Source organism: Ascidiella aspersa, chromosome 2, assembly GCF_963924565.1.
Source record: "Ascidiella aspersa chromosome 2, kaAscAspe10.2, whole genome shotgun sequence".
Taxonomy (NCBI): Eukaryota; Metazoa; Chordata; class Ascidiacea; order Phlebobranchia; family Ascidiidae; genus Ascidiella; species Ascidiella aspersa.
In genome coordinates, this window is record NC_139448.1 from 12,969,038 (window position 1) to 12,995,926 (window position 26,889).

Below are 26,889 nucleotides of genomic sequence, written 5' to 3' on the forward strand. Positions count from 1 at the left end.
CGCCTGTTGTAAAAAAAGAACAGGCAATTGTTGTCCTTTTGGAAAGCCTAGAGGGCTATGCAAAGGCTGAAAAGGCTGTGGCACAACTCACTCATGGAGATCTGCACTCTGAAACCGGAATGGAACAACTAATACATTACCTTGACATCGCATTTCAAACGGAGACAGTTGATGAAGCCTACTCGACATACGCAAATTTTACGAGGTTTGCTAAAACTAAAGATATGAGTATGGCAGACTATATTATAGAATTTGAACATTTGTCGTACAAAATGTCCTTTCATAAGATGCAACTTCCAGACGCTATCTTAACCTTCAAAATATTAGATGGCGCAGATTTAAGTCCTAAAGAACGGCAGTTAGCTCTAACTATGGCAAGTGATCTTAAGTTTGCCACTATGAAATCTGCACTCAAACGAATATTTACAAATCCACTTGATGCTTGTACCTCGCAATCCCACCTAAAAGATATCAAAGAAGAATCCTATGTGACAAGTAATCAGCATAAATTTAACAAATCTAACCGTTTCACAAAAAGTAAAAAATTGAACCCCCAAGACAAATTTGGTAAAATATCCAGATGTGTTATATGCGACTCCAAGATGCATTGGGCAAATCAATGTCCACATAGGAGTGATACTGCTTCGGTAAATTTTACACAAAACACACAGGAAGAGCAAATTAATTTGGTGCTGTTTTCGAGTTATAAAGAAATTTTTTTAGCAGAAACATTTCAATCTGCAATTATTGACACAGCGTGCTCAAAAACAGTTTGTGGCCAACATTGGCTTCAAAATTATGTAGATAACCTAGATGTTGATTTTAGGAAGAGAGTAAAGTTTACCCCATCTCACACTGTTTTTCGTTTTGGTGATGGGAGAAAAGTAGTCTCTGAAAAGAAAGTATTAATTCCAGCATTAATCGCAGGAAAATCTTGCCATATTGATGCTGCGGTTATAAAAGATGATTTACCTTTATTGTTGAGTAAATCCTCATTAAAACGGGCAAGCACTACGCTTGACCTTGCACATGATTGTGCAACAATGTTTAACAAAGATGTTGAACTATTTCTTTCAAGCAGTGGTCACTACTGTGTCAACATTTCACCCAGCAGAGAAGGGGAATCTTCTGAGAATGTTCTGCTTCTACAGAACATGACCGATGCAGATAAACGTAAGAGTATTGTTAAACTACATTTACAGTTTGGGCATGCTTCAATCGAAAATCTGCAGAGGCTGCTGAAAAATGCCAACTGTCAAAGTTCCAAACTTTCCTGTCTGATCAAGGAGGTTGTTCAATCGTGCGATATCTGCAGGCGATATAAGAAGCCTGCTGCGAGACCAATAGTCGGACTTTCGTGGGCTGAGGACGTCAATGATGTGGTAGCCATGGACCTTCACGAACTGCAACCTAATTTATGGTATTTTCATATGATAGATATGTTTTCGAGATTTAGCGTTGCAGTAATTATAAAAAGTAAAACGTCGACTACTATAGTAAAACACTTTCTCAAGTATTGGATTAGTATCTTTGGTGCTCCTAAACGCGTTTTCAGTGACAATGGGCGCGAATTTAATAATAATGAGTTTCATGAGATGTGCAGTCGTTTTAATATTAAGATAACAACTACAGCCGCCTACTCACCTTGGAGCAATGGTCTATGTGAACGCCACAACCTAATTCTGACTGAAACCCTACACAAAGTAAGAGCAGATGGTGCTTGTGATTGGGACACGGCCTTGGCTTGGGCGCTAAGTGCGAAGAACGCACTTATTAACCAAAATGGGTTTAGCCCGTCTCAAATTGTGTTTGGCCGTAACGCAAATTTACCTTCTGTGTTTACAGATAACTTTCCAGCACTCAGTATGTCAGACCCACACAGTCCAACAGTGGGAGACCACATTTCAGCACTTCAAACAGCTCGAAAGGCTTTGATTGCCGCGGAGTGCTCTGAAAAGATTCGCAGAGCTTTGAGAAAACAGACACGACAAACCCGTGACACGTATATTCAAGGTGATCGTGTTTATTATAAACGTCAGGATCAAAAAGAATGGAAGGGGCCCGCAACAGTGCTCGGTCAAGATGGGCCTGTTGTTTTTATACGTCACGGTGGTCAGTTTATCAAAGCACATAATTGTAGAGTACAATTAGTTGAACCTGCGTCTGTCAATAGTCAACCGTTAACCAGTAATTCCGCAGATAGCATTCCTGCAAAGCAAACCTCACGTTTGTCGTCATCAGGGCAGGAAGATGATAGCATTTCTAATTCTGACGACTCTTCTATTGATCAATATGATACTGTTAATGATTTTACTGTAGGGAATAGAGCCTCTTTTTTAGATGATCGCGTTTCTGTTGACACTTCTGCTGATGCCGGCATCCCTGTTGCATCGGGTGATACTTCGGTTGCACACGAAACGGGTCCTGTGGCTGAACCTCGTATGACTATCCAGCCAGTTCTTGGTGGAAAGTCGCTTGTAAATAAGTGTGTAAAGTTTAATAACAGAGATGGCGTTTTATGTTCAGCTACAGTTTTAAGTCGAGCTGGAAAGGCAACCGGTAAGCACAGAAACGCCTACAATATCAAGTACAACCATCCAAAGGAGCTCGATGGCATTAAAGGTTGGATAAATTTTGACGACGTTTCAGATTTATCATACGTAACGCAACAGGAGAATGTGAGTACTGATGAGGTGTTTATTAACAGCCCGGTTTGTTATGATACTGCTAAGCTTGCAGAGTTAAAAAGCTGGAAAGATAATGCTGTGTATGAGGTTGTGCCTCAGCATAATCAGAAAGCTGTTTCGGTTCGCTGGGTTTGTTCCATGAAACAAACAGATAAGGGTTTGTTACCAAAGGCACGTTTGGTTGCTAGAGGTTTTGAAGAGCGCAACCTCACTAGTTTGGAAAAGGAATCCCCGACGGGTTCTAAAGATTCTTTAAGAGTAATGTCTACTATTATACAATGTCAACACTGGGCATTAAATAGTATCGATATAAAAACAGCGTTTCTCCAGGGTAACCTTGTACAGCGGGATATTTTTCTTAAACCACCTTTAGAAGCTAAACAACCTCCAGGTGTACTATGGAAGCTCAAGAAGTGCGTGTACGGCCTTGTTGATGCATCCCGATTGTGGTATGAACGGGTTAAAGGTTTTATGTTATCAGTTGGTTGTAAATTATCTCGTCTTGACCATGCTTTATTTTACAAGAACGATGGAAAAGAATTGCAAGGAATACTGCTGGTGTACGTTGATGACTTTTTATGGGCTGGATCACAATGTTTTGAAGACAGCGTCATCCAACCACTTCGAAGTACCTTTCAAGTAGGAAAGGAAAGTTCAGAAAGTTTCCGCTATATCGGGTTGGATGTTATGCATGATCAAAAAGGTATTGCTTTTAATCAAGATAAGTACATTGACAGCTTACAGCCTCTAAATATCGATGCAAAGCAACGACAAACCCCAAATCAAAAACTAACTTGTGAGGAAGCGGAGGCTTTACGTTCAAAGATTGGTCAGCTCCTGTGGGTTAGTGGCCAGACAAGACCTGATGTTAGCTTTAATGTTTGTATTATTGCAACAAACTTCAAGAGGGCTACTGTGAGGGATTTATTGGACTGCAACAAAATTATTAGAAGACTGAAGACGGAAAAGGTAACACTGTCCTACCAAAGTCTCGGTTGTCCCACCAATTGCAAATTGGTGGTGTACTCTGATGCAGCGTTTGGTAACCTTATGGACGGAGGAAGCCAAGGTGCTTACTTGGTATTTTTGGTTGGGCCTAACAAGCAATGTAACTTGTTAAGTTGGCAATCAAAACGAATTAAGCGTGTTGTTCGCAGCACACTAGCTGCAGAAACTCTTGCCATGTCCGATGGGGTTGAAACGGCGGTATTTTTAAAATCGCTTTTAAATGAATTGTATTTCGATGATTTAAATTTAACAAATATTCCTATCGAAGTTATTACCGACAATCGCTCTTTATGTGATGCTATTTATTCTTCCAAATGTGTTACTGATAAACGATTACGTATCGACATTGCCGTACTTCAAGAATTGGTTGACATTGGCCAAATATCTAATATTTCATGGTCACCTAAAGATAAGCAACTGGCCGATATCTTAACCAAAGATGGTGTTTCGCCTGTGTCCCTCTATTTGGTTTTAGCTAACGGGCATCTTTAAAAAAAAAAAAAAAAATTATAATGAGTTTGTTAACCTTAGTGTTTTATTTTATTTAAACACTGCTCCTAGTGGCGCGCTTTGCCTAGAGCATGTACGTGTCTCGTTTAAACGTGTCTTGTTTGCCCTTCATTTGAGACGCGCCTGTGTTAGTGGTAACATCTACTCTGTTGCGGTGTAAATTAAGTTTTATATTTATTCTGTGTTTATTGCTATTAGTGTTGATAACTTTGTGTGATTCTATTTGAATAAGGAACTAAGGTTTTGTAACCATCGTTGTGTTTATTGTTTGTAAACTGATAAAGACTTCAGTGGACATCAACTTTCAGTACCCCTAAGTAACAAACATAAATCACAAGCAACCAAACTTGTGTATTTTAAGACACATACTTAAATCTTGTTAAAAAAAGCACAGAACAAACCGACTCTAAAAAAGAAATACATAATTATTGGTAAATTGAACCTTACTTACAATTTTCGGGTCAAGCTTATTGGGAGAGCTGTGTATTGCGATCTCCGCTATCCTCAGCACGATAATAACAAGAAATAATCCCAACGTGCCGACATCGTTCAAACGCCATTGATTCGTGAAATTTTCCTTGATCGGCGTTTCACGAAACTTTTTGATCTAGACAGGAAAGATTTTACTTAAATGGCAGACTAAAACACATATAAAAACTGTTTTGTAAAAAGTCCATAAACTACAATCTACGTTCCTGTGTTGCGAAGAACAATTTTAATCATTTTATGATGAGAAATGAAACGTTGTTTACTGGTTCTATATGTTATCTCGAAAATTCATTAGGCTTAGGCCTATTTTAATAATGTTTGCCGACAAAAAGACACAAAGAATGGCATATTAATTATAAATAACAGTTAGTCTAACGACACAGATTGTTACCACATGATGTCGCAAAAGAGCACATTTAGTCTTAAGAGTTTGCAAATGCATTTAACAACAAGTAAAATAATTAGTATGCCTCGACATTTCAGCATTAAATACAACCACGGCAATATGTTTACCTCGTCGACGAAACGAGCAATTATCCAGGTTATTATCAGCCATTCTATCCAACCCGGCTTCACTCCAAGGCAGTCTTCAGTGGCAAATGTCAAGGTGATGATTCGAATGTCGATCAGAAGAAGGAAAAAGACTTCGGAGGCAACGTGACAACTCAAGTTCACCATCGGGTTGCGAAGCAATTTGCCAACTCTGTAGAGCATTGGTGCTTATTACGGACAAGTGTCAAATCGAGGCCGCGTTGGTGACAATTTAAAGTTATATCAAAGGGGAAACTCGAATGTAATAAGAAAGGTTAGGTTTACGAGTAGCATAAAGAGTTGGATTGTCCCGTTTAAAATGATCGCCAATATTTAACAAATAGATGTATTAAAAAGTGTAACTAAATATTCGTTGATGTACCGACTATATTGCAATTACATACCGAGTGTTCTTTTAATAAAGCAGCTTAACAATAACAATTTGTATTTTTGAAAATAAGTATTTTTTGGACGTTGGTGATTTGTTACAAAACTATTGCTTATTTTTCTGTAATCTTTGCAGTTCTAATAACTTTTAATTACAGAGTATACCATACCTTTGACAAAACATTTTATCTTACGTTTATGTCGGACAAATGATTTGGTACAAGCTACTACGTTTTAATTTTTTACGTTTCTCGGCCTAGTGAATTTAAAGGTGAATCGTGCTTAATTTATGCCCACCGCCTTAGATTTGAAATACTCTATGGAATACATCGAGCGTTAATTAAGCATTTCAACTCCGGTATACCTTGTGCAAAACTTACCGTGAATCTGGGGCCACGATAAAGGCAAGGCACAGAACGGGAAACATAAGACCCATGACACCCCTCAGCAGCCCAGTTCGCCAGCCGTTTTCCGACTCGAACAAGGTTCCCTGGCGTATGCAGGACAGGGTCAACTGACAGTTGTCATGGGCAACGAATCGCTTCATGCGCACTTCGAAACCGCGCTGCATCGGTGCGAGATAGTTCTTCTGCAACGTCTGCAACCAAAAATCGTTTGCTTGGGTAACCACTAAGTTGAAGTGCAGTGTCCATGATTTTATACCCTTAGCAATTGAAATACTTTTTCCGCAATTTCTATTTTTGTAATTATTTTGCTGAGGTCACATTAGCAATACATTTTATAAACCTATTTATTTCTCTATAAGTTAATTTACAACATTACTGAGAAGAAAAGGTACGGGCGGATAATTTCTTCTTAATCGGAATTAACGACAAAATTATTTTCACCAACTTTTTTTGTCGAACAAACCACTATTTCATGACAGAAATTAAAACCAATATACGGACAAATACACCGAACACGACCAGAAAAAGTTATCCTTTGCTTTCAATTGTTTACGTTGCCCGTGACAAACATTTACAGAGATGTCTTAGTTTAGTTTTAAAACAGCAAAAGAGGTAATAAATACTTCCAATTTTTTTTAAAGGCTGTCGTGAGCCCACAATACCCGGAATAAAAGCTTTATGGATATCTTACCTTTCGAGGTTGTCCTGGAGGATCAAAACGGAGTAAGTCGGCTAGATCCGACGGCGACCTGACTTCGCTTAACAAGTCGCAAGCAAAATCTTCCACCTGTGAACGTAAAAGATAGTATATTGCTAATACACATTTTTGGGTTTTTTGTACCGTTTCCCACCATGCAGTTGAGCAGTATATTTGCGCAGGAGACCGCTAGAGAACAACAAGGGTTTTAACAATAATTATTTTATGACGTTAGTTTGTGGCGTCATCCCTAAACAGTTTCCAGTCCCACAATTATTAATCCTGCACCAGTCCCTGCTTACTGACAATAAATAGATAAATAACTTATGTGTTGGATCTATACTTAATTCTAAACTTAATTCTAAACGATTCGACTTGTATGTCGTAATTAAATAAAACTTTAAAATTAACTTTAGAAGTTATTCAAGAGATTCTGTGACATATAAAGGTTTTCTAATACTCGCTAAAAAAGACACATAATTTAAATAAAAAATCAACAGTTAGAGTTTTAATTTTGCTAGATTTAGACGTTGAAAATTAATAACAAAATAAGAATATATGTTTACTGTTATATATTTTATTACCAAAAATTAAAAACAACTAAGTTTTTAAATAATTTACAATATTTTGTATATAAAATGAGGCATGCGATTTCAATTAATTATTATCACTGGCGTTTCCACATGAGTATTAATGCACAAAAGGATTGGAATTTTCTGGATAAATTGTCACATTTACGCAAATAGTGTTTGATAACACTATAATTCAACTGGAAAACAGAATACAAAAATAACCTTACAGTTTCAGTACCTGCTCTGCAAGGGGTACGTAAAGGGATCGAGCAGTCGGCTCAGTGTTGGCCTTTTTCTTTAACTTTCGATAGAGCGTGAAAATGTTTTCCAGAAAATCTCTTCCATCTGGTGCTAAGGAAAAAATTCCAGACGTTTAAAATATTGCTAGAGGTGACAATAAAATAAATAGTATAGTAAAATTGCGTCTCTTAATTAAAACTTGTATTAAAGAGGAACAAAATAGCAGAAAATTACTAGTTCAAAATATGGCAGTACTTTTCGGCAGTTTTATTACTTAAACAAATTTACCGTAAGCAAAAAACACATATAGCTTGATATCTGATTTTAGGAATAAAGCAAGCAAACAATTTCTACCATTTTTACTGTTATAGTTCATACCGGTAAGCTACATTAGAAAGGATCACGCTAAAATCAGCATTGCGATGTACGACAAGACGAAGTTAATTAAACCAAATAAAACTCAATAGCTTTACATCTGACCTAGATCTGGATCGCCATCTTTTCCTTCGTTGAGCATCATGATCATGTAAGCCGGGCTTGCTAATGCTCGGTAGTAGAGTATCTTGTTGTTCGAGGCGTCCCAGGTTTTCTCCAGGACCGTGGTGACGCAAGTTTCATGTTCGTTCACCGATTTATCGCGACGCGAAAACATCCGCTTCATAGTACCCTGGCTGGATATCCTGCAGCGATTTCACAATAAACTGAATGGATGCAGAGCCAAATCTTAAGTTTGTATAGCGGGACAAGGAAAAATAAAGTCTGCAATCCAAAGAACTGGATAAAACCTATTTCAAATTAATTTGTTAGTTTCAGCGTTATAACTGATTTGTAGGAGTAGCTTAACCAATTATTCAGGTAAATTACTGTGAAAGCATAACCTTTTTGAAACTGAACTTTTTTTTTTTCAAAAAAAAGGGAGTCATTGGTTATCAAAAAAAATATGTATGCTTTTGTCATTTTTTTACCAAAAGAGGGCAGCACGTCTATTAGAAAAACACAAGGGCCTATAGAAGAAATTAAATATTAAATAAAGTAACGTCTAACCTTAACTAAAGCAGTTTAAAATCTTAAAAAAGAGGGCAGGCTGCCATGTAACTGGGTCAGCCCCAAAACGCGACAGCATCCCACGCTACTTAAACCGCGTAAAAGGTGCGCTACGCCCGACATTAAAGTTATTTTACGGACCATTGGCTAAAATGAAAGGCGGGCTACGGCTGTCAAAAGGCAACTCGATCGGCCACAACTGATGGCCGCGAACTGCGTCAGCTGTGTCGGGCTGTTTGCGAGCCGAGATTTTATTCCTCGGGGAAAATTCGTGGCATCCGTTTCAGACGAGTGGTGTGACCGAAGGATCAAAAAGCGGTTTAAAGCAGTCGCCACGTTATGACAATGTCTCTTAATTCATTTTGCTTGGCATAAAAAGTATGATTTTTTTTACGATTCAAGATTTCGTAATATATTTTGTACTTGTGCTATTTCAAAATGACGCCACGAATATCATACCAAACAGCACAACAAATGCGGATCTAAACTGTTTATAATGAGTACACGTAAAAACAATTTTATTGACACCCTTAATTAAACCTAAATTGAACGGCCTGGCCAACAGAGTCACATAAGCACACAATACACACAAACAACTTCTATTAGCAATTAGAAGAAATGGCAACGGAAATCGCGTTAAAGGGGTCGTAAGGTATTGTTGTTGGAGTTAAAAGGGGGCAGTAATGCATTGTTACAGAAGATAAACCTAAGTAACCAAGATATTTGTGAGGTCATCTTCCACACACTGTTAGTGGAAGAAAAATAAATAACCCTATACATTACCAGACTAATCCTAGTGTTCAACACTGTAGCAAAAATAGATATAGTTTGAGTATGTTGCTAACAAAGGACAACGATGTGCGTCATGTGACTTTAGGTACTGGGATTTTCATAAAAGCTCGTTGGCAGTAAAAACTAATATTTTATAACACAACACAACAAAAATAAACATTTTTTAACCTGAATCCGTGTGTGTATAAGATTTTCAACATGACGTAATCGTTCTTATGGGCTGCAAGTTGAATCGGCGTTAACCCTGAAATAATAGAAAAGGTTAACAGATCAATAGACAGATGCATGTCGCCTCTCTATATGACTTAAAAACATACCATACACATTAGCAATTTTAAAATCAAAACATTACACAACAGCGATTAAAATAATAAAAAAACAGTTTAGTGTCACCCAGCTAAAAATGAAATAGATGGAAGTCATATATGACTGTGTGGTCGTTGTTGATCTAGGCTTTGCAAAAAGACGGCCCATGACACATGATGTGCTAACTATTTCGCAAAATAGTGGTAAAGCGCACAACATTAAAAGGTTAGTTGGAGTGTACGTTATTATCGTGACCTGCTTCATTAGCGGTCTGCAAGCATTGCACAGCTCTCGGAAATAACATAAATTAATTAACTTTATCTTAAAATAAACTCGAGTATATCGTTTTAAACATCTAAATTTGGTTAGAAATGAAGGGTTGTGTGTTCACGTTGTAATTTATTTTTGTTAAGGTAAAATGCTATACCGCGCATGTTTATTAGTAAAGTTGTGAGAAAGTCGTTTGAAGGGACGTGCAACCGATACTAAAAGTGTTGTGGTAACATGTTACGAGAAGGTTGTATTACTGGCCAAATGTGATAAAAAACCTTGTCGTGTTGAAAAAACAATAGACAATATAGATACGGGCCTATTGCAACACTTTGTAGGCCTACTGACATGTTACATACGTTATCAAAATTGACCTTTAATACCCTTCATTACATGACCAGACTATACTAACTCAGAGACTATAAATTGGCCTAACGTGCGAGAAGACATAACATAACGCAACTCGCATTTCCTGTTTAACGCTAAGCGCCAAAAGGTTACATAACGTCACACACGACCGAACATTTGGAAGCAAACTTCGCTCACAGCTTGTCTAATCCCTTGCACACACTTTTTAAAAACGATACACATACAACACCAGATGTCTGCTTTGCCGCATTTTAGAAAGCATGTTAACTTTCGTACATAGTATGGGACTTAATTATTACCTAAATTAACGGCAACAAATTATAAGGCAACAGTTATAATATTCCTTTGGGAAGTTTTGGTTGGCACACAAACCATCACAAATCACTCTTGGTTGTTGTGCAGCAATTGAAAGTGCTAGCAATTGTGATTCAGCCTCAGCCTAAATAGAGCATTTTTTAAATATTACTTGGCACGTTTACGTTTTTGTTAATTAATTTTACGTTTTTGTTAATTCTGGGTCGTTATACTTTGTATTGATTTTTTTAAAGATTGACCTTCAATCGCACAGTTTTTATTGAAGGTTGGCAAAACCAACACCAGGAAACGACATATCCGCGAATAAGCAAAATACTGACTTTAATCGAAAATTGAAGTTATATTGTTGCTAAATATTTTATGTTCAATGGCACATTCGAACTGTATTTTAAACTTAGTGAAACCAACATTTCGAAATTCCACACTTACCCGCCGGATAGAAGGAATCTTCCCCGGTGATGACTTGTTTTCTGTTTAGGTCGTGCTCCATGAACAGTTCAACCACGTCATAAAAGCCAAAATCAACGGCGTGATAGAGGCACTCGTCAATTTCCAACTAATCCAGACATATTATATGCATGATTAGGCCAACATTTGTAAAGGTTAATATGGCCGTTGCTTGTGCAAGAAACTTCGTAGTGGAGAATTGTCGAGGCACATATTGGGATTTTAAGTTGAAGGTATACTATATAACTGGATTGATTAGTTGTAATTAATAGTGTTTAAGTATAAATTGATGGTGTTTTGAACAAAAATCAGTTTCGAAATTACCGATGTCTCAGTAAAGCAAAAAATAGTTATTTTTGTCAAGTCCCAGTCCAAGTCATTAGGGACCCAACTCCACTCCCAATCAAAATCACAGCATCGCTATAGAAAGTCAATTTTAAGTCAAGTCTTTGGTTTTAGAAATATTTGTTATACCATTAGAATTATTAAGTTCATTCGATTTCAAGCATTTATATATAGTCTTACCTTGTACGATAAAAGCAGTCTTATCATGCCCTCGTCGCGCTGCAGCATAGCAATGAACAGGGCCGACCTGCCCCACTCGTCACGACAGTTCTTGTTGAACTTCCTCGTCTCGGCTCCTGCACCGGTGACGCTGCGCAACTTGTGCTGGCGGTGGCCTTTGCCAGAAGGCGTGGCCCTAGTGGTAGTGATCACGGGCAAGTGGACCTTCGAGTGTCGCTTGCGCTTTGCTACGGCCCACTTGGATGCGGCCACCGGCTTGTGATCTGACGCCGGGCTCTCGTTTTGAGTCTTGTCGGTGTCGTCGATTTCAATCACGATCTCGGACTCGGCCTTGTCGCTTTTGGGTCGGATGGCGGTCTTGAAAGGACTGGTTTGCTGCGACGAGTCCTTGCGGATCGGGCGAAGAGCCGGCTTCTTGCCGTTCTGCTGCTTGTCCGTGAGCTTGTCTTCCGGTCGCTCGTCACCCGAGCTGTCGGTCGAGTCCACGTCGCTCTCGTAGTCCTCAAGAATGCTGCGCACCTCGTTGATGTCTTCTCGTTCGACGGCCCTATATGAAAGCAAGACACTTGTCAGACACTGGTGGTTTTAACGCATTGGATGTTGTCGAAAACGTTAAGCCAGTTTTGCGAGGATCTTGCGACCTTAAGGCAACGCACATTTAAAAAATTGAACTGTATAACCAGTGTCGGATCCAGTATAGGCTATTAAGGCTATAGCCTAGGCCTTGGAAAAATTCGTCCCTTAATTTTTTTAAGGTTTAAGAGCTGATGCAACAAATCCAGTACCAGTACAGTACAGTTTTTGCTTAAAAACGAATGACTTAGTCGAGTCAATATGTGCCTTGTGTGTGATTTTTTTAGATGGGTTTGCAAAATTCGGCCCTTCTCTAGTAAACAGCCTTAGGCCTACAGTACCCTTAATCCGGCCCTATGTATAACATATTCCGCTGCATTTAGGAGTAATGATTGTATATATTTGTTTAGATGTTTGGTATTTGTTTTCCATCAAAGAGATCTCTCGTTCGTATCATGTTTTACCGAGATTGCATTAAAGATAAATACCTGAGGAAGTTGAGTTCCTCTTCTGCTGCCTCCTTGTGGGTGAAGTACATATTCGTGAAGGTGGCAACGGTGCGCAGTTTGGCGTAGGTGGACTGCGTGTGACGCGGTAGGGTGCCTCCATATTGGCCAGTGGAGTCCTGTTTTGGCTTGCCATTGCGCCGGTCAAGTGTGCTGCTGGCATGCCTGTATTTTGGGGAATACAATACCTCACGATAAAACTCCAGAAAAATAGGGATTCCTTCAATTTTCCTTAATTTTAGCTTCACTTTGTTTCCGTGGTGGCTACCAATAAACTTTGGAACTCAATACACGGGTTTCTTTACTAATTTCAATAAAAAGATTAAAGCCATTGGATTCGATAAAATTGATCTTTTGCTGTTGTAAATTTTCTGACTTGTATTTTTACACGGATGAAGGCAGGAGGTATTGCCGAAACGTTTGTAACAGCAAAATGTCGATTTTATCGAATACAATGGCGTTTTAGTGAAATTACTAAAGAAATCCCTGTATTTTGTTCCAAAGTTTATTGGCAGTCACCACGGAAAAAAAGTGAAGCTAAAATTAAGGAAAATAGGGCTAAGTTTTTTCACAATCCTGTGTTGGTAAGATCAGTTTTGCGGGAGACGTCCAAAAATACAGCAGTCTAGAAATACGTCTTATACCAATACCGCGAAAAAAAAATCGCACGATAGGCATAGAGAAATACAGAGATGTGTTAAACACATTTTAAAAGTTAAAAAAATATCATTATTTTTTAAACTTGACCCACTCAGGTTTTGGCGACGGGTGGTGATTCATTCTGGCTGAAAGAAGATGAGTTGGGGCAAGAAGGTTTCGGTAGGAACGAAGCTCGATTAGTTTGTCCTCCTCGTCAGAAGCGATCGGAGTCTTCGAGGTCAACCTTGACATGGTTGATCAACTCTGACCACCTGTGACGTTACAAATGAAGAATACGTTCAGTCATTAATAGACAAAATGAAAGTTTTTTAGTAAAGACGTACCTTTGACAAGCCATGATGAAGTGGTATTCCACAACAATCAACTAAAATTACAAAATGCCTGAGCAAACTGCAGCGAAGAGGAAGCACATAGTTAAAATAAAACAAACGTAGCATGAACTTGGAATCCTGAACAACGCAGATATTGATTCCAAAGGTCCGTGCGTGGCTCAATGCTATTCGGTCAAATCAATATTACTTTACTGCCTATAGAGATCCACGTTAAACGCAAACATACTGTGATTTGCCAACTATAGCTGATATATAAAAGCTTTAAAGTTCTGCGCTAATAACATCTCAGCGCAGGAGTTCTTAAACAAGGGGCGCAAAGACTTACTGAAAAAACAAACAAAACTTTTTCATTTTACAGCAGGGGTACTAAAACTATGGTCCTTGGACCCCTTGGGATACGTGGACGTGGAGTAAACAGGGATTATCCATAAAAAACGACTTCCTTCTTGTTTTTAGTTTCACATTTGTGAACTCTAAACTGCAGGTTTCCTAAGTCTACTTGTGTTACACCACAAATGTCTGACGCCATCTCGAATAATTTCACGCCGACTCTGGTCCACGAGAACCAAAAAACTGAAGAGTCACTGATCTAGACCGCTAAGCAGAAACTTGTATCTAAAACATTTGAACTCTGCAACCAGTAAAAAGTCGGACCAGGTCCAGTACAAGTAATACCGTGACAAACAGAAACATAATACAAAGCTCACAATCAGAACAATCTGTAATGTAGGGCCATTTTTAGCTTTAACCTCTTCCCAAATCTGACAGTTTTCAGTAGGATCTTTGCAGGATCTTTATAAGAGTTTTACATCTGTAAATTTTCTGCGTCCTTTCAAATGGCCTCTTTAAACAAACCTCGTAAAAGTCGTGCGACTTATCAAAGTTGTTCTGGCCAAGAAATATCACGTATAATGCGATGGTAATAAATATTTCTCCAATGTGGATTTTGGGTTATCGGCTGTTAATAAAAATTTAATGTCGAATTCCACGAAAAATAGGTTAATATTTGCCACATATCTGCAGTGTTCCTAAAAAACGTAGAAAACTATCCTCTGCCACCACCCATTTCTGTTCAACCATATGGGTTTCAACCCCGTACAAAGCATATGTTGACATTACTGCCCTACTTCGCCTGTCTTACTGGACATTCTTTTAGCATCAAGTCGTGACATGCCAACTGGCCACGTTTATCGCAAACTTTTAGTTAAAAACTTTAAGTAAAGTCACAACTGATCAGTAATTTATTCGCTTATTAGGCATATACTGTATATTAAACTTTTTAAATCAAATAGCGTAGAGTGCGGATTGAGGCGATCGTAATACACAAGACTACCAAATGCACATTGTGGAATTAATCTTCATTGCGACTTGAATTATTTACACGAGATGTAAGGTAAAGGTAACAAAAATGTAAAATCTAGTGAAAGACACTAATTCAGCATGACTACAATAATCTCCAAGATCTAATTGTGTACCCAATGAAACAATAAAGTCTCTTAAAGATCAGGACAGTTTTGCGTTTTGTGTGTTTTATGAGGGGAAATTAGAAACATTGACTTTTTGTAAGGCGCAATAGTATCTTGCTGTGTATGACGTTCGGGTGAATTAGCTGGGGCTAGGAATCTGAGCGCCAATATTATGGTTAACCTATAGTACAGGGTTCCGCTACCTGTATTACGTGCGGCACACACTAAAAGAGCTAAAAAGTGCGGCAGCACACGTAAGGCAGGTTAATAGTCAACACAAAGTTTTATGGTTAAATGGGCCGTAGGCACAACAATTTTACCCATTATATTTGATTATCTTTCTGACTTTGCTGCACAGAACGCCTTAGTAAAAATATTTAAAACCACTGTACAGTTTAAACCAGCTAATCGACTTGACTTCGAATTATGACTTCGGACATGAGCGTTACATAGGTTTAAAAAAGTTTTAAATATCGAGGAAGTTAATAATTGCATACAGTTGGGCACATTTACGTCTTAATTCTTCTAACTTTAGAAAGGTGCCTTTCAGTAAACGTAAGAAAAAACCTCCGGGAACACCGCGGACCTCACCTGGTCTCACGGCACATATGTTGCAAAGTATTACTCTTGGCAAGCAAGTCGTAATATGTTTCACGCAGTCTACTTTCGTGAACACTCAAACAAATTTTCTGGTAAAAACCCTTTACAAATTTGTAGAAGTTTTATGGGAAACCCGGGGAAAAAAAGGTGCGATATCCACATCTTGCTATGGGCAACTTGACTCTACCAACCCTCGTTTGAATTGTTTAACCATCAAGCTTTTATACAGACAAGAATAGTTGGTGTTCTATAACAATTTACTCAAAACAATACGTTGCGGAAACACCAAATTTGTCACGACCAGCAAAAAGCGCTGCACTGCATATTGTTTATCTCTTTTCAAAAAATCATTCACAAATGCAGAATCATTAGTTGATTGCAAACTTTAGTATTAAAAACTTCAGCTAACCACGTATAGTCTTAGTTTTTATATTTACACTATTTATTTTAATTAAACATTTCTTTAGGCCTATCTACAATTCGCGCGAGGGAGTTCTGAATATATTCTCCGTAAATCTGTAATTATTAATAACATAGTTTACTAATAACCGACGATAGAAGGGCGGATGGCAAACATAAATACGTGTAAAAACACAACATTCTCTCCTAGTTTCCAGAGTTTATGCACCCGCTCCGATAGCACACATCTACCAAGGAGGTTATATTTAATAAAATCTTCGCTACGCTTACGCCAACCATAAACGACAAAAAAATAGAAACGATAGGCGAAAAAACCTAACTCACAAGACAACAAAGCTAAGTTGATTCGCTATCAAAGCTGTCCCTGCTTGCAATAGAACAGGAATGATGTGAAAAACAAACTTATACGTGGTTGCTTTAACCGGTAAACATTACAGGCCGCGCGCCTAGCATTAGTCAGTTTCCTTGTTGTTGTATCAATTCGACACCAAGTAGTAAAGACATGATGCCCTTATCACGACGTAAAATGAATAAAATAAGGAAACGTAAACTATTTGCGAACTTCACAATAATCAAATTTAGCTATTGCTTTAAATGTTATTATAAGCCAACAATCACACGCCTTAATGCAACAACTTTCATTTTTTTGGAGCGGCACGGCAATAAAACGACACTTCTGTAATGTGAACTTTTTTATTAACCTCAAGTATGAAGATTAGACTTTGAACTGCTAACATTCATTTATGAACGCCGTGATTAACACAAAAGAACCAAGTATTTTTTAAGCTTTATAAGGTTATGGTCGGCTCAGATAACGCGAAAAAACTTGCCCGTGAAACTTTACAACTATTATTAGCCAGCTACCTTAAATGACGTAATTTAGGAGGCAGAAAAACGAATTTACCAAACCGATACCACAAGCGATGGTTAAGGAAGAGTAGGCCCAACACTGCAGTTTATAACTTGTTACAGGAATTTGAAGTTATATTAGGCCTAAGCTGTGCATTAACAGTACTAAAGAAACACGTAATTGTCAAACAAAAAACAAGGCTGCACTGCCATAAAACTATTTTAACCCAATCGATATTAAACATCAATAAAAAAGCGTTTACTCGACATTACGCCAGTGTGAAAATCATTTGATACTGAAGAGCTACCACTGCCGTCATTCAAACATGTAATTTCAAATGGCAAAATATATTTTATTTTGGAGTTTTTTTAAGTTACGTCGATGAAACCATATAGCCGCTACAGGTATTAATTTAGTTCAGCACGCGGCTAAAGCGTTTTTGCTTGACCTGGTTTTCGTTTTGCTCTAGCCTACAGAGCTGATCAAAAGAAACAATTAACTTTGAATTGGCCATTGTAGTCTCTTCATTGTCTTTAACCACAAATAGCTTTCTTTTGAAGGTGCTCGTATTTCCAGACCTATAAACGCTCAAAGGCAATGCTGCAGCATCGACGTTATTATATATCTAGTACGAACTACAGTATTAAAACCTTTCCATTAAATCTTGCTAAGTTGTGTAAATGTTTCCATAATTAGATTATTAGGTAAGCAAGAAAAGTGTTTGTTTTTATCTACAAAGTGTTTGAACTTTCCACAAAATGCTTGACCTTTGCTCTCAGCGTGGCCAACTCGATTGTGTCGAGGGCCATCAGAAGCAATTCGTACCGAGCGATTTCATCGCTGGCCGAAAATAATGATTGGTGTTATTTAGTCACTGGTCCATGAAAAAGATTTCGGCCTCAATAAAAGTGTCAACTGGCAAAATCCGGCCCACAAGTCTGTAGTTAAACCTCGCGGCTTAAGATGTTACAATTAAACGAGGGGTTCATTTAGCGACCAGTGCGGTTGCTTGACCCTATATCTTAATTGTTGTTTGAATAAATGCAATACTTAATTCTCGCCCACAGGAAGTTAATTTCTAGTGTGTCATTTAGTTGAACTAATATAATCAACGCAATATAAAAGCAATTTGATAAATAGTAATGTAACAGTGTCACAAACTCTTTGTATATAGCGTGACTGGAATAATTCTTTGGGCCGACACAATATATTTTTAGTTAGCCTACCTGATATTAATTTAATCGTATCACCAACCTTAAAGTGGCTACGCAAATATAAATATAATACAAAACATATATTTGAAAATAAATTGTTGAAAAATAAATACAAGCAGTGGTAAAGGTAATAATTACCAACAAGGAAACGTTTTCGTAAATGCAAATTTTACATAGACGAAAAAATACTGAAAATATTCGTTGTTTGAACTTTTAATCATGCGTTCGTGTAGCGGTAGCCTATATAAGCAATCTACCCCTCTGAAGATGTACTTGTAAATACCAATGGCAAATACTGGAAGGGTTATAGGGGGCTCACCAAAGCCAGTTAGTCAATGCGAGGCCAAAAATATAAAATCTTCTGGTAATTTCATCCTTACGGTTTTTAGCCAAACGAACTATTCAAGAACTGTTGTTGGCACCATACTAACATTAACCTTCTTTATCGTTTAATACGATATTCTGGCATATCTTATCCATTGGTAAATACAGCCTTAATCAGTGCAAAGAACTCTTTTATCAGTCGAATAAGCGAAACATTTTAAACCTGTTGTATACTTACTTTTGTGGATAAACGACATAGTATATTCAATACGCGCAAAAATTACATAAAGCATTTCACTAGAAAGGACTATGATATTTTCTATTTAGAATGTCCTATTTTATTATAGATATCCCGGGAGTTTTTTTATTTTAAGAGAAATACTGTGCGGAAAGGGTTTGTAAAACACAACACTTACTAAATGTGTTAGCCTCCGCTTATACACATGTATGCGTATTCCACACAACTTACAGTGTGGAGGTTAAATAATTTTACAAACAAAATATACAGCAAAGTGGTTGCAAATGTGCCTCCTTTAAACGTCAAGTAAACTAAATTAAAACCTCCATAAATTAAACACTGCAGTTCGCCTCCAACAATCATTAATTCCTATATCGAGGGCAAACCTTATAAACGCCTGCAATAAGATTATTTTCCCAACCTAAACTGCCATAAGCTGTGTTCACTGAAGTGGGCACAGCAACGAAGCAAAACATAAGCTTTAGAATTGATCAAAAACATTTCATATCCTACTAAAATAAGCTGCGTCGCGTTGTATGTACGTCACAGAGCTAAAACAACATCATTACGCAATTTCGGGCCCAATATTATTCATACCGCACAACAAAAGACTTTGATTGGTATCTATTGCCTATCGCCATATTCACAAGGACCACAACAGAACATAACAATCACTGCTACAAGCTTCGCGACGACTTGGGAATACTGCGTGATAAGGGGCGCCATAATCAAACAGCGTAACGCTCATAAGCGCCTGGCTAAAAGACCTTTGCGGCAGCCGTTCGTGGTAAATGCAGAAACGCAAGCGCGCCAAGCTGACAGATACTGTATTATGCAATATAAATCATTTTTCACCTACATCACCAGAAATTCTGGCACTCTGTACAGTTTCGTCGTATAACCTACCATCAGCTTTACGCCTATTCTATAACGAATAGTTGAACATACCCAATATACTTGCTGTACAAAGCATGCAAAACTTCAACGTGTATAACGATAAACTGGTCGTCATAGATTAATTGGCCTTGTAGGGCCGCTTTTTTGTATAAAACCCTTAAACTACGTGTAAAACGCTGGCGATCGTGTCTATAAACAGGTCAGCTGCACCGTCTCGCTTAGCAGCGATGCAACTATTGACGGCTGCTGCTTAGTCTCAAAAGTCGTCACAATACCTGTCCACCGATGCGTGACCTTAAAATAAAGAACCACTACCTGAGATAACGGCGCTCCAGTTTCGATACCAATGCCAGAGGCGCCTGTGGTAAACGCAGTGGCAAAAAAATCCATCTTAAGCTCATTTTCGTATGGAGGGAAATAGATACAAGTAGGCTATACTAAACTTGGAACATATTCCATTGTTTTCAAACAGCAAGTACTGTAAGTTAAGAACTCGACGTAGTGAGCTAATGCCAACAAATCTATTGAATAAAAATCTGGCATTGACTTCAACTAGCGCTGTAGTCCTGTTCAACCATCAATTTAAAATTAAGCTGTTGCGTATTATCTTGATACCATTCCGTAGGGACTCCGGTTAGGTAATAAAACTTCCTTTGGCTTGAAACCCGTTTTAATTAAATCTTTATAAGTTGCTGCGTTATACTTCAGACGTCGATTTTGCAGAACAGACATGTCCCTAATTGACAGTGTTTAATAGTAAACCAAACGTGACGAAATGGTTACATAACATCGTTTTAAAAACAGTGGAGCGACGTAATATCCACATTAAGGCACTGTGTATTATTAACATTGGGGATCTTGCTAGCACCTAAAAGTCTGATTTGGAAATCCTCTTTGACTGAAGTGACCCCTCTTCAATTTGCCTGGCAAGCGTTTCAATTTTTTATGATAAAATGAAACGCTATATTTCAGTATTAATGCCGAGCAAAGAATCAAGTAGCGCCAAACAATCTAAAACCAAACACAACGTGTTAAGCAACAACATAAAGTGTCAAATGCGCAATATAGGCAGTTTGTTTAAAAAATATGTTTTGAAAACTGTTCAATTTTTTATGTTTTTCAAAGTCAAATCATTTTCGAGAAGTTTGTCAAAAAGGCGTAGAAAAATTTTAAGTTTTAATATCTACAGACTTTTAGATGCTAGCAAGATGGAGGTCTCTGAAGTCATAATAAAATCACAATGGCAAATAAATTATAGTATTGCAATATCGTGCTTCCACTAGGGTGGCCGACGGACGCGGTTGCAAACCCTTCTATATATTGCCATTTCAAGTAAGCCGCATAACTATATTCCTAACGTATCCAATCCTCAAAAATTTATTTGTGAAATGCTGACATCTTGCGGTTAAATATTTTTGAATTTTATCACTATACGTGCTGCATAAATTTTAATGACTCGAATGGTTTGCTTGAGGTTGTAGGCAAAAGGCATGTTGAATAACGCTCGGCGCACGAAAAAAGGATATATATGCTAGTTCTGCGACTGTTTCGTTCACTTAAAATTCGGCAACAATAAATAAAAATTTACCATAGGCCAACAAATAAAAACATCTTTATGCATATATATTTAATGTCGTAAAACAATATATCTGTTTACATTAACAGAAGGTTATTGAGGTCGAATTATATTCTATCAAACGATTATTTAAGCTATATGCCAATATTAGTTTTAAAATTGTTGTTACAGTAAACCCTTCTAAATATACTTAGACATTAGCATGTCACTAACCTTTTTTCTGAGAGGCCTGTTGATTTCTTTTATTTCGTGCCTCTTGCTTTGCTTTTTTACGATTAACTCATGGTGTTTGTAGAGGTAATTTCATCAGTTGTAAGCGAAAAACATACCATATTTAATTTTACAAACAACCTGAGAGATGAAGACACGTTGGTTATGTGAGGAAAATATTCGCGCAACTTTCTCTCTCCGCATTTAGACAACTAAGACAACTGTAAGGTATTTTATGTCGTGCAATTTATCGTTTAAGTAAAGTGCATCCCGCGATGCATTTTGCTAGGCGTCGTCAATCATATTTGACGATGCAAAGTCTAAGCATTCCATCAAAATGACAAACTGGCACCGCCCATCTAAAAGGCAGAGCTCAGTGTTCTCAGTAAGTAAGTCTGGTGTTTGTTAAACGTTCATGCCATTTCTTTGCGAGATTTCCTCAAAATCTTAGATCACAATACAAAATGTAACGACAAAAGATAATTAGATAAAGAAGTGTCCCCTTCTCTGTTTCCCCGCACCAAAAACACGAACATACCCATCGTAACGTTTTTGTGGGCTGCGAATTCGTTGCTGCAATATGGTTTAGGACCTTCTATAGCAGGGGTTCTTAACCAGGGGTACGTGCACCCCTTGGTCGTACGAAGCACCAAAACTGGCGGTACGACATGCAGTGTGAAGCGCTTTTTAGGCATATTTGTGAAGAATGCGTAATTTACAAAAAGCAACAACAAAAAGCCATTAGTAAATTTACTGATTTGTTTATGTGTTGTAAATATTGTTGAACTTAGAAGACTGTATTTAATGCATGCATTTAACACGTAGAATGTAAATACACTGAGTTCCTATTATTACAATTTTATTTACTTCCGCCGGCCGTTATAGACAGGGGGGTACGAGAAAATTCCATGAAAGATCAAAGGATTCGAGAAGGTTAAGAAACACTGCTCTATAGCCCGTTCTTCCTTTAATGGCATTGGAACTCTTTCTAAGTACATTGAACTGGTTCTTACAAGTAGGCAGAACAGAGACCACCAACGCAAAACGTTGCAACTCCGGAAGTCAGCCACACATAACACCTGCTGAATTATATTAGATGCACTTCATTATCATTATTGCCAACTTGAAACTAGGATAAATTCGAAATAATCCAAATGTTCTATCTTGTAGTTTGGGTGAATGCCACTTCATTCATCAATGCCTATGATGGCATAACAGCGTCTTTCTAATGATGTATTATCAATCCGACCAAACAGCATTGTTGAACCCAGGTCAAAAATACTACCTCTTCACTTGGCTTCCAAGCCAATGACTTATTTCCTTTCCGCTGGGCACTGAACAGTGTTTCTTAAACCTACTGGTACTATATAAAACATTATAGGATTGCAGTCAGACACGGGCGGTCGAAAAGCGATCTGAGATTTCACGCTTGACTTTCCTTCGTTATATGCCTATATTGTTTTTCGACAACATTGCATCCCTTACCGTGCTGTGCAGCCAAACGGTAAAAAGTTACCTGATTTAAAGCCTACTGATAGGTGACAAATGCTCAGTGCGATATATACAGGTATACTCCAACACAAAATTGGAAATAAATTATGGTAGTTTTTATTCAAATGTTGTACATGATTTCAAGAAAGCGTTCTATATATCTATTTAGGCCTACTAAAGTATTTTTTATTTCAAAGTAATGCCAGTTTAGGAAGTTTAAGGTTTTCAGGCGCTAAAAAAACTTCAGGTCTGATCGGCCAATGCCAAGCAATTACCAATTAAATCTACAAGGAAGTGTAGCGCACGGCTATTTACCGACTAAGAGATTTTGTGTTTATTGTGCAATTTACGCTGTAACGGCTTATGCCCCAGATTTATTGTCTACTCGCACCAAAGTGTAAAGGCTAAATGTGCTGTTCCGCGATTATCTCGGCGGTCAGCAGTTCGATTGTCTGTGGCTACTTAGGCCGCTGTCCGCTTGTAAATGAGACCACTTCTCAGTTAACGTGTTGTGCTGTTCACAGCGCTATGCTGTTCACAGCGCTGTGTTGTTAACAGTGTTGATTGTCAGCCTTCTATAGTTTCAACTGGGTGTTTCGCTTATCAGATAATACAATTAATAATCACCAGAAGCATTGTGGTTGGCAAACGAGTTATACGCACGCAACCTTCAAGCAACCTTAAAACGAGAGTCAGAAGCTTCAACTAAACTAAACTCGTGCCCCACAGAAGCATTTGCGACTCAGAAAAAGTCCCCAAGGACCTCGGCCTACTCCAACATTAAAAAAACACCTCCGCGAAATCGTTTTTGAATTGAAATACTTTGATGACCGGATAAATAGCTTCTTCCTTATGCTTAATCAATTGCACTTCATCAAATATGATTTGAAATCCAATTTTTGGCACGGACCATTTATTCACTTTTCCATTGTTATGCCGCCCTCTGTCAAAATGATTTGTCCGCCTCTGTGCTCACATCTAAAGAAGACTATACAAACTGTAGCGCAACAAAACGTAAAAATACTGAGAAACAAATAAAACGTGGAAATGGACAGGCTTATATATTTTTATAATATCGAAAACATGCGTTAATTTTGCCTATGAAATTTAAACACGCAAATGTATATACGGCTACGCACTAAACCTAAAATAATAAACTTGAAAATTCGGTAGAACTAGAAAACAGAAACATCTATTTTATCTTTAGTTGGCGCTGTAGGAATTGTTTTTAAGGGCTTTGGAAGTCAATAAAGGCAAGTTGAACTTTTTGCTTAAGATGCGGGATACGTCATTTGTTTAAAACGTGACAGTTTTCAGTTATAGAGAACACTTTTGCCCTACAAGTAACTGTATGGATAGAAAACAAAACAACTGGAAATAATTCTGACGTTCGTTGCTGTTTAGTTTAAAATGCATGTTTTCGCACATTTTGTACCTCATGCCGCAAAACGGTTGCGCTTACAGCTTCTAGTAAAAACAGGTAGATTTACTTTCCCGGCGTTGTTTACATGCTGTATCTGACTAACTTCAGCCAAAATAAACATTCAAACTACAGAAAACTGTAGTTTTCCCCAGCACTTATTTGACTTAACTAAACATATGTTATGTAAACACGCAATCAACGCTGTGATTCAGAGAATTCATCATTGTCGACCATTACGACAAGCACGACACCAGTGGGATAGAATAAACAATAAGGCTGTTCGGTCGGTTGACTGCACAATCCATATTACTACAAGAAGTCTTGAACTAAAAAGCGCACCAAGGGGAAAAAATAAAAACGTTATATTTTGTCGCATTAGTTTTTTTTTTTAGTTATCTGGCTGATAATACCTTTGCAACCTTATTTTTCACAGCATGCGTTTACTTGAATATCTTGTATCTGCCATCGAATATCTTGCTGATAACTTTTAGGTGCTGCACCACACTGCATTGTTATGTTACAGTTTTGTAAAATAGCAGAACGGCTGTTTTTAAACAAATATCTATTCTGTTTTAACCGGCCAAATAATTACAAACATTCTGTTTAAAAATGCATGGCCTGGCTTAGCTGAAGCCACATCAGTTTGATCTCATTACTAGTTATGACGCGCCTCACTTCAAAGTGTACTAAACTCTAGTAATAACGACTTGGCTATAAACACTTTTGCTGGTTATCACAACTGAACAGGTAGCGGTCGACCTCGGAATCAGCAGCAGGCCTACACATGATGGTCCCTGCCTAAGCAAACAAACGTAATCCAAACTTCGCTTGTTTTACAAACGCCAGAATGCGCAGACTTGTAACTTGCTTATTCAGTGTTCCGCTTTTGGCACAAGCGACCAGTGGACGCAACGCGGGGGTGCATAGACCTCTCGTCCAGTTTCCAGGGGCGTAGAGGCGTTTGCGACTGCGGCTGCATGCTGCTGCTACTGCTGCTGGTTCCGTGTGTAGCTTATTTGTTAAAACGCGTTAAGTATGTGACTAACTTGCTGGTGAACGAATGGTGCCAATTTACACGTAACCTGTAATTGTAGCGTTCCTCGGGCCTTTTTGTTATACATACGATGCTGTGTTGATGTACGAGCGTCTAGCGCGCATTGATCTTAGATTTTCCCAGTTATAAACGGACTATTTTACTTTGACCGAGCTTCCAAATCTTACTTGCACGTCCTATACGTTAGCGTAAACCCTTTTACGACACGCACATCACGTTACAAGTCAAACATCCAGCGCACCAAGGCAGATAATGAAGCGTTAAAGACCCGTAATTAAAGTAAACAAATGAAGTGTTTGAGAAGTTCGTTTCTGAAATTGTAAGTTGCTACACAGCTGCTCATCGTAACCTGGCAATTTTTTGTCAGTAATCTGCGCAAGCTTTTTCTCTGGCGGACATGCCACCCACCCGAACATTGAACTGTTTTGTGCGTGGAACCTGTGATACGTTTCGCGCCAGTACACCTCTTATTTGAGGTCTTACATCGACCACTTGAAGTTAAGCTGCTTCTCCCTAACATCGGGCAAAATGTTTCCCGAACACAAGTTCTAAGCTGTTTTTCATTCGCCGAGTGCTTACAACCCGCTTTCGATATCTGATACGTAAACCTACAAATGGTGTAGTGCCAAAATAAAAATGGACCTTTCTAACGTTGCGCTTCTTGCTAACGGCGTTTGTGCGTAATGAAGCGTTTCTCTTTGGTACTCGAGCCTAAGATTGTCAGTAAGGTTAAATCACGCGGGCAACTAGCTTTTTATGAACTTGAAACGACCATCCGAGTTGAGACTTTCTGTATCACTTATGCGAAGACTTAATAGCTATATTTGGCGAAACGTAATTGCTCTTTTCTTGTTGCTTTCTGTAATCCGCCAACGAACAATTATAACATAGAAAAATGACTGATATGCATATTACCATCGAAAATAACGGCAAACCTGAGTCACATAACGTCAAACGCTATGTCGCACATTCGTCTTTCGATTTACAGTGGTTTCTATTCTTATATGTGCGACTTCATGTTTGTTCGCATCCGCCGCATAAGGCCAACAAACGCATAATTCGAGCGTCTTTGAATAGTAACATGAAACAATTTAATTTATTTCGTAGTGCGCACTAAACACGACAAATATATCGAAGAACTTATAACAGGCACTATAACTTACCCTACAGTAGTGTTTGTCAATGTAAGTAATGCTAAACTCTGAAGTAATCTTATCTTTGTACCTTATGCAATATATTTTTTACCTGGCACAAGCTCCTTCGGTCTTGTCTGTCGAACTCAAATATTGTTCGCGGCGAAACATGCACACAGTGGCATAACGCTCCGTTTTAGTTTCGATAAGTATAAGGTTACCCCGCATTGCTTCCGCAGAGAAACGCTCTCGTCGATTAATGTCGAAAGCACGCGCTGGATCTTTCTCACAACACGAAGCTTAGCCGGGGCCTGCAAGAGGATGTA

The 26,889-nt window shown here is 38.2% G+C and overlaps 1 protein-coding gene across 1 annotated transcript in view; it reads right to left on the reverse strand.

Moving 5' to 3' along the window:
* LOC146163771 (short transient receptor potential channel 4-like) overlaps positions 1-21,603 on the reverse strand; it is a 28,002-nt gene extending 6,399 nt beyond the window's left edge. Inside the window, exons 1-12 of the mRNA XM_083381599.1 lie at positions 21,466-21,603; positions 13,427-13,586; positions 12,658-12,840; positions 11,597-12,143; positions 11,054-11,180; positions 9,533-9,608; positions 8,024-8,208; positions 7,527-7,633; positions 6,711-6,806; positions 5,993-6,210; positions 5,208-5,397; positions 4,648-4,812 (exon numbers count right to left, since the gene is read on the reverse strand). Coding sequence (XP_083237725.1) covers positions 4,648-4,812; positions 5,208-5,397; positions 5,993-6,210; positions 6,711-6,806; positions 7,527-7,633; positions 8,024-8,208; positions 9,533-9,608; positions 11,054-11,180; positions 11,597-12,143; positions 12,658-12,840; positions 13,427-13,566 — 2,034 coding nt within the window. The 5' untranslated portion in view covers positions 13,567-13,586; positions 21,466-21,603. The remainder of the gene's footprint in view (positions 1-4,647; positions 4,813-5,207; positions 5,398-5,992; positions 6,211-6,710; positions 6,807-7,526; positions 7,634-8,023; positions 8,209-9,532; positions 9,609-11,053; positions 11,181-11,596; positions 12,144-12,657; positions 12,841-13,426; positions 13,587-21,465) is intronic.
* Positions 21,604-26,889: the final 5,286 nt, after the last annotated feature.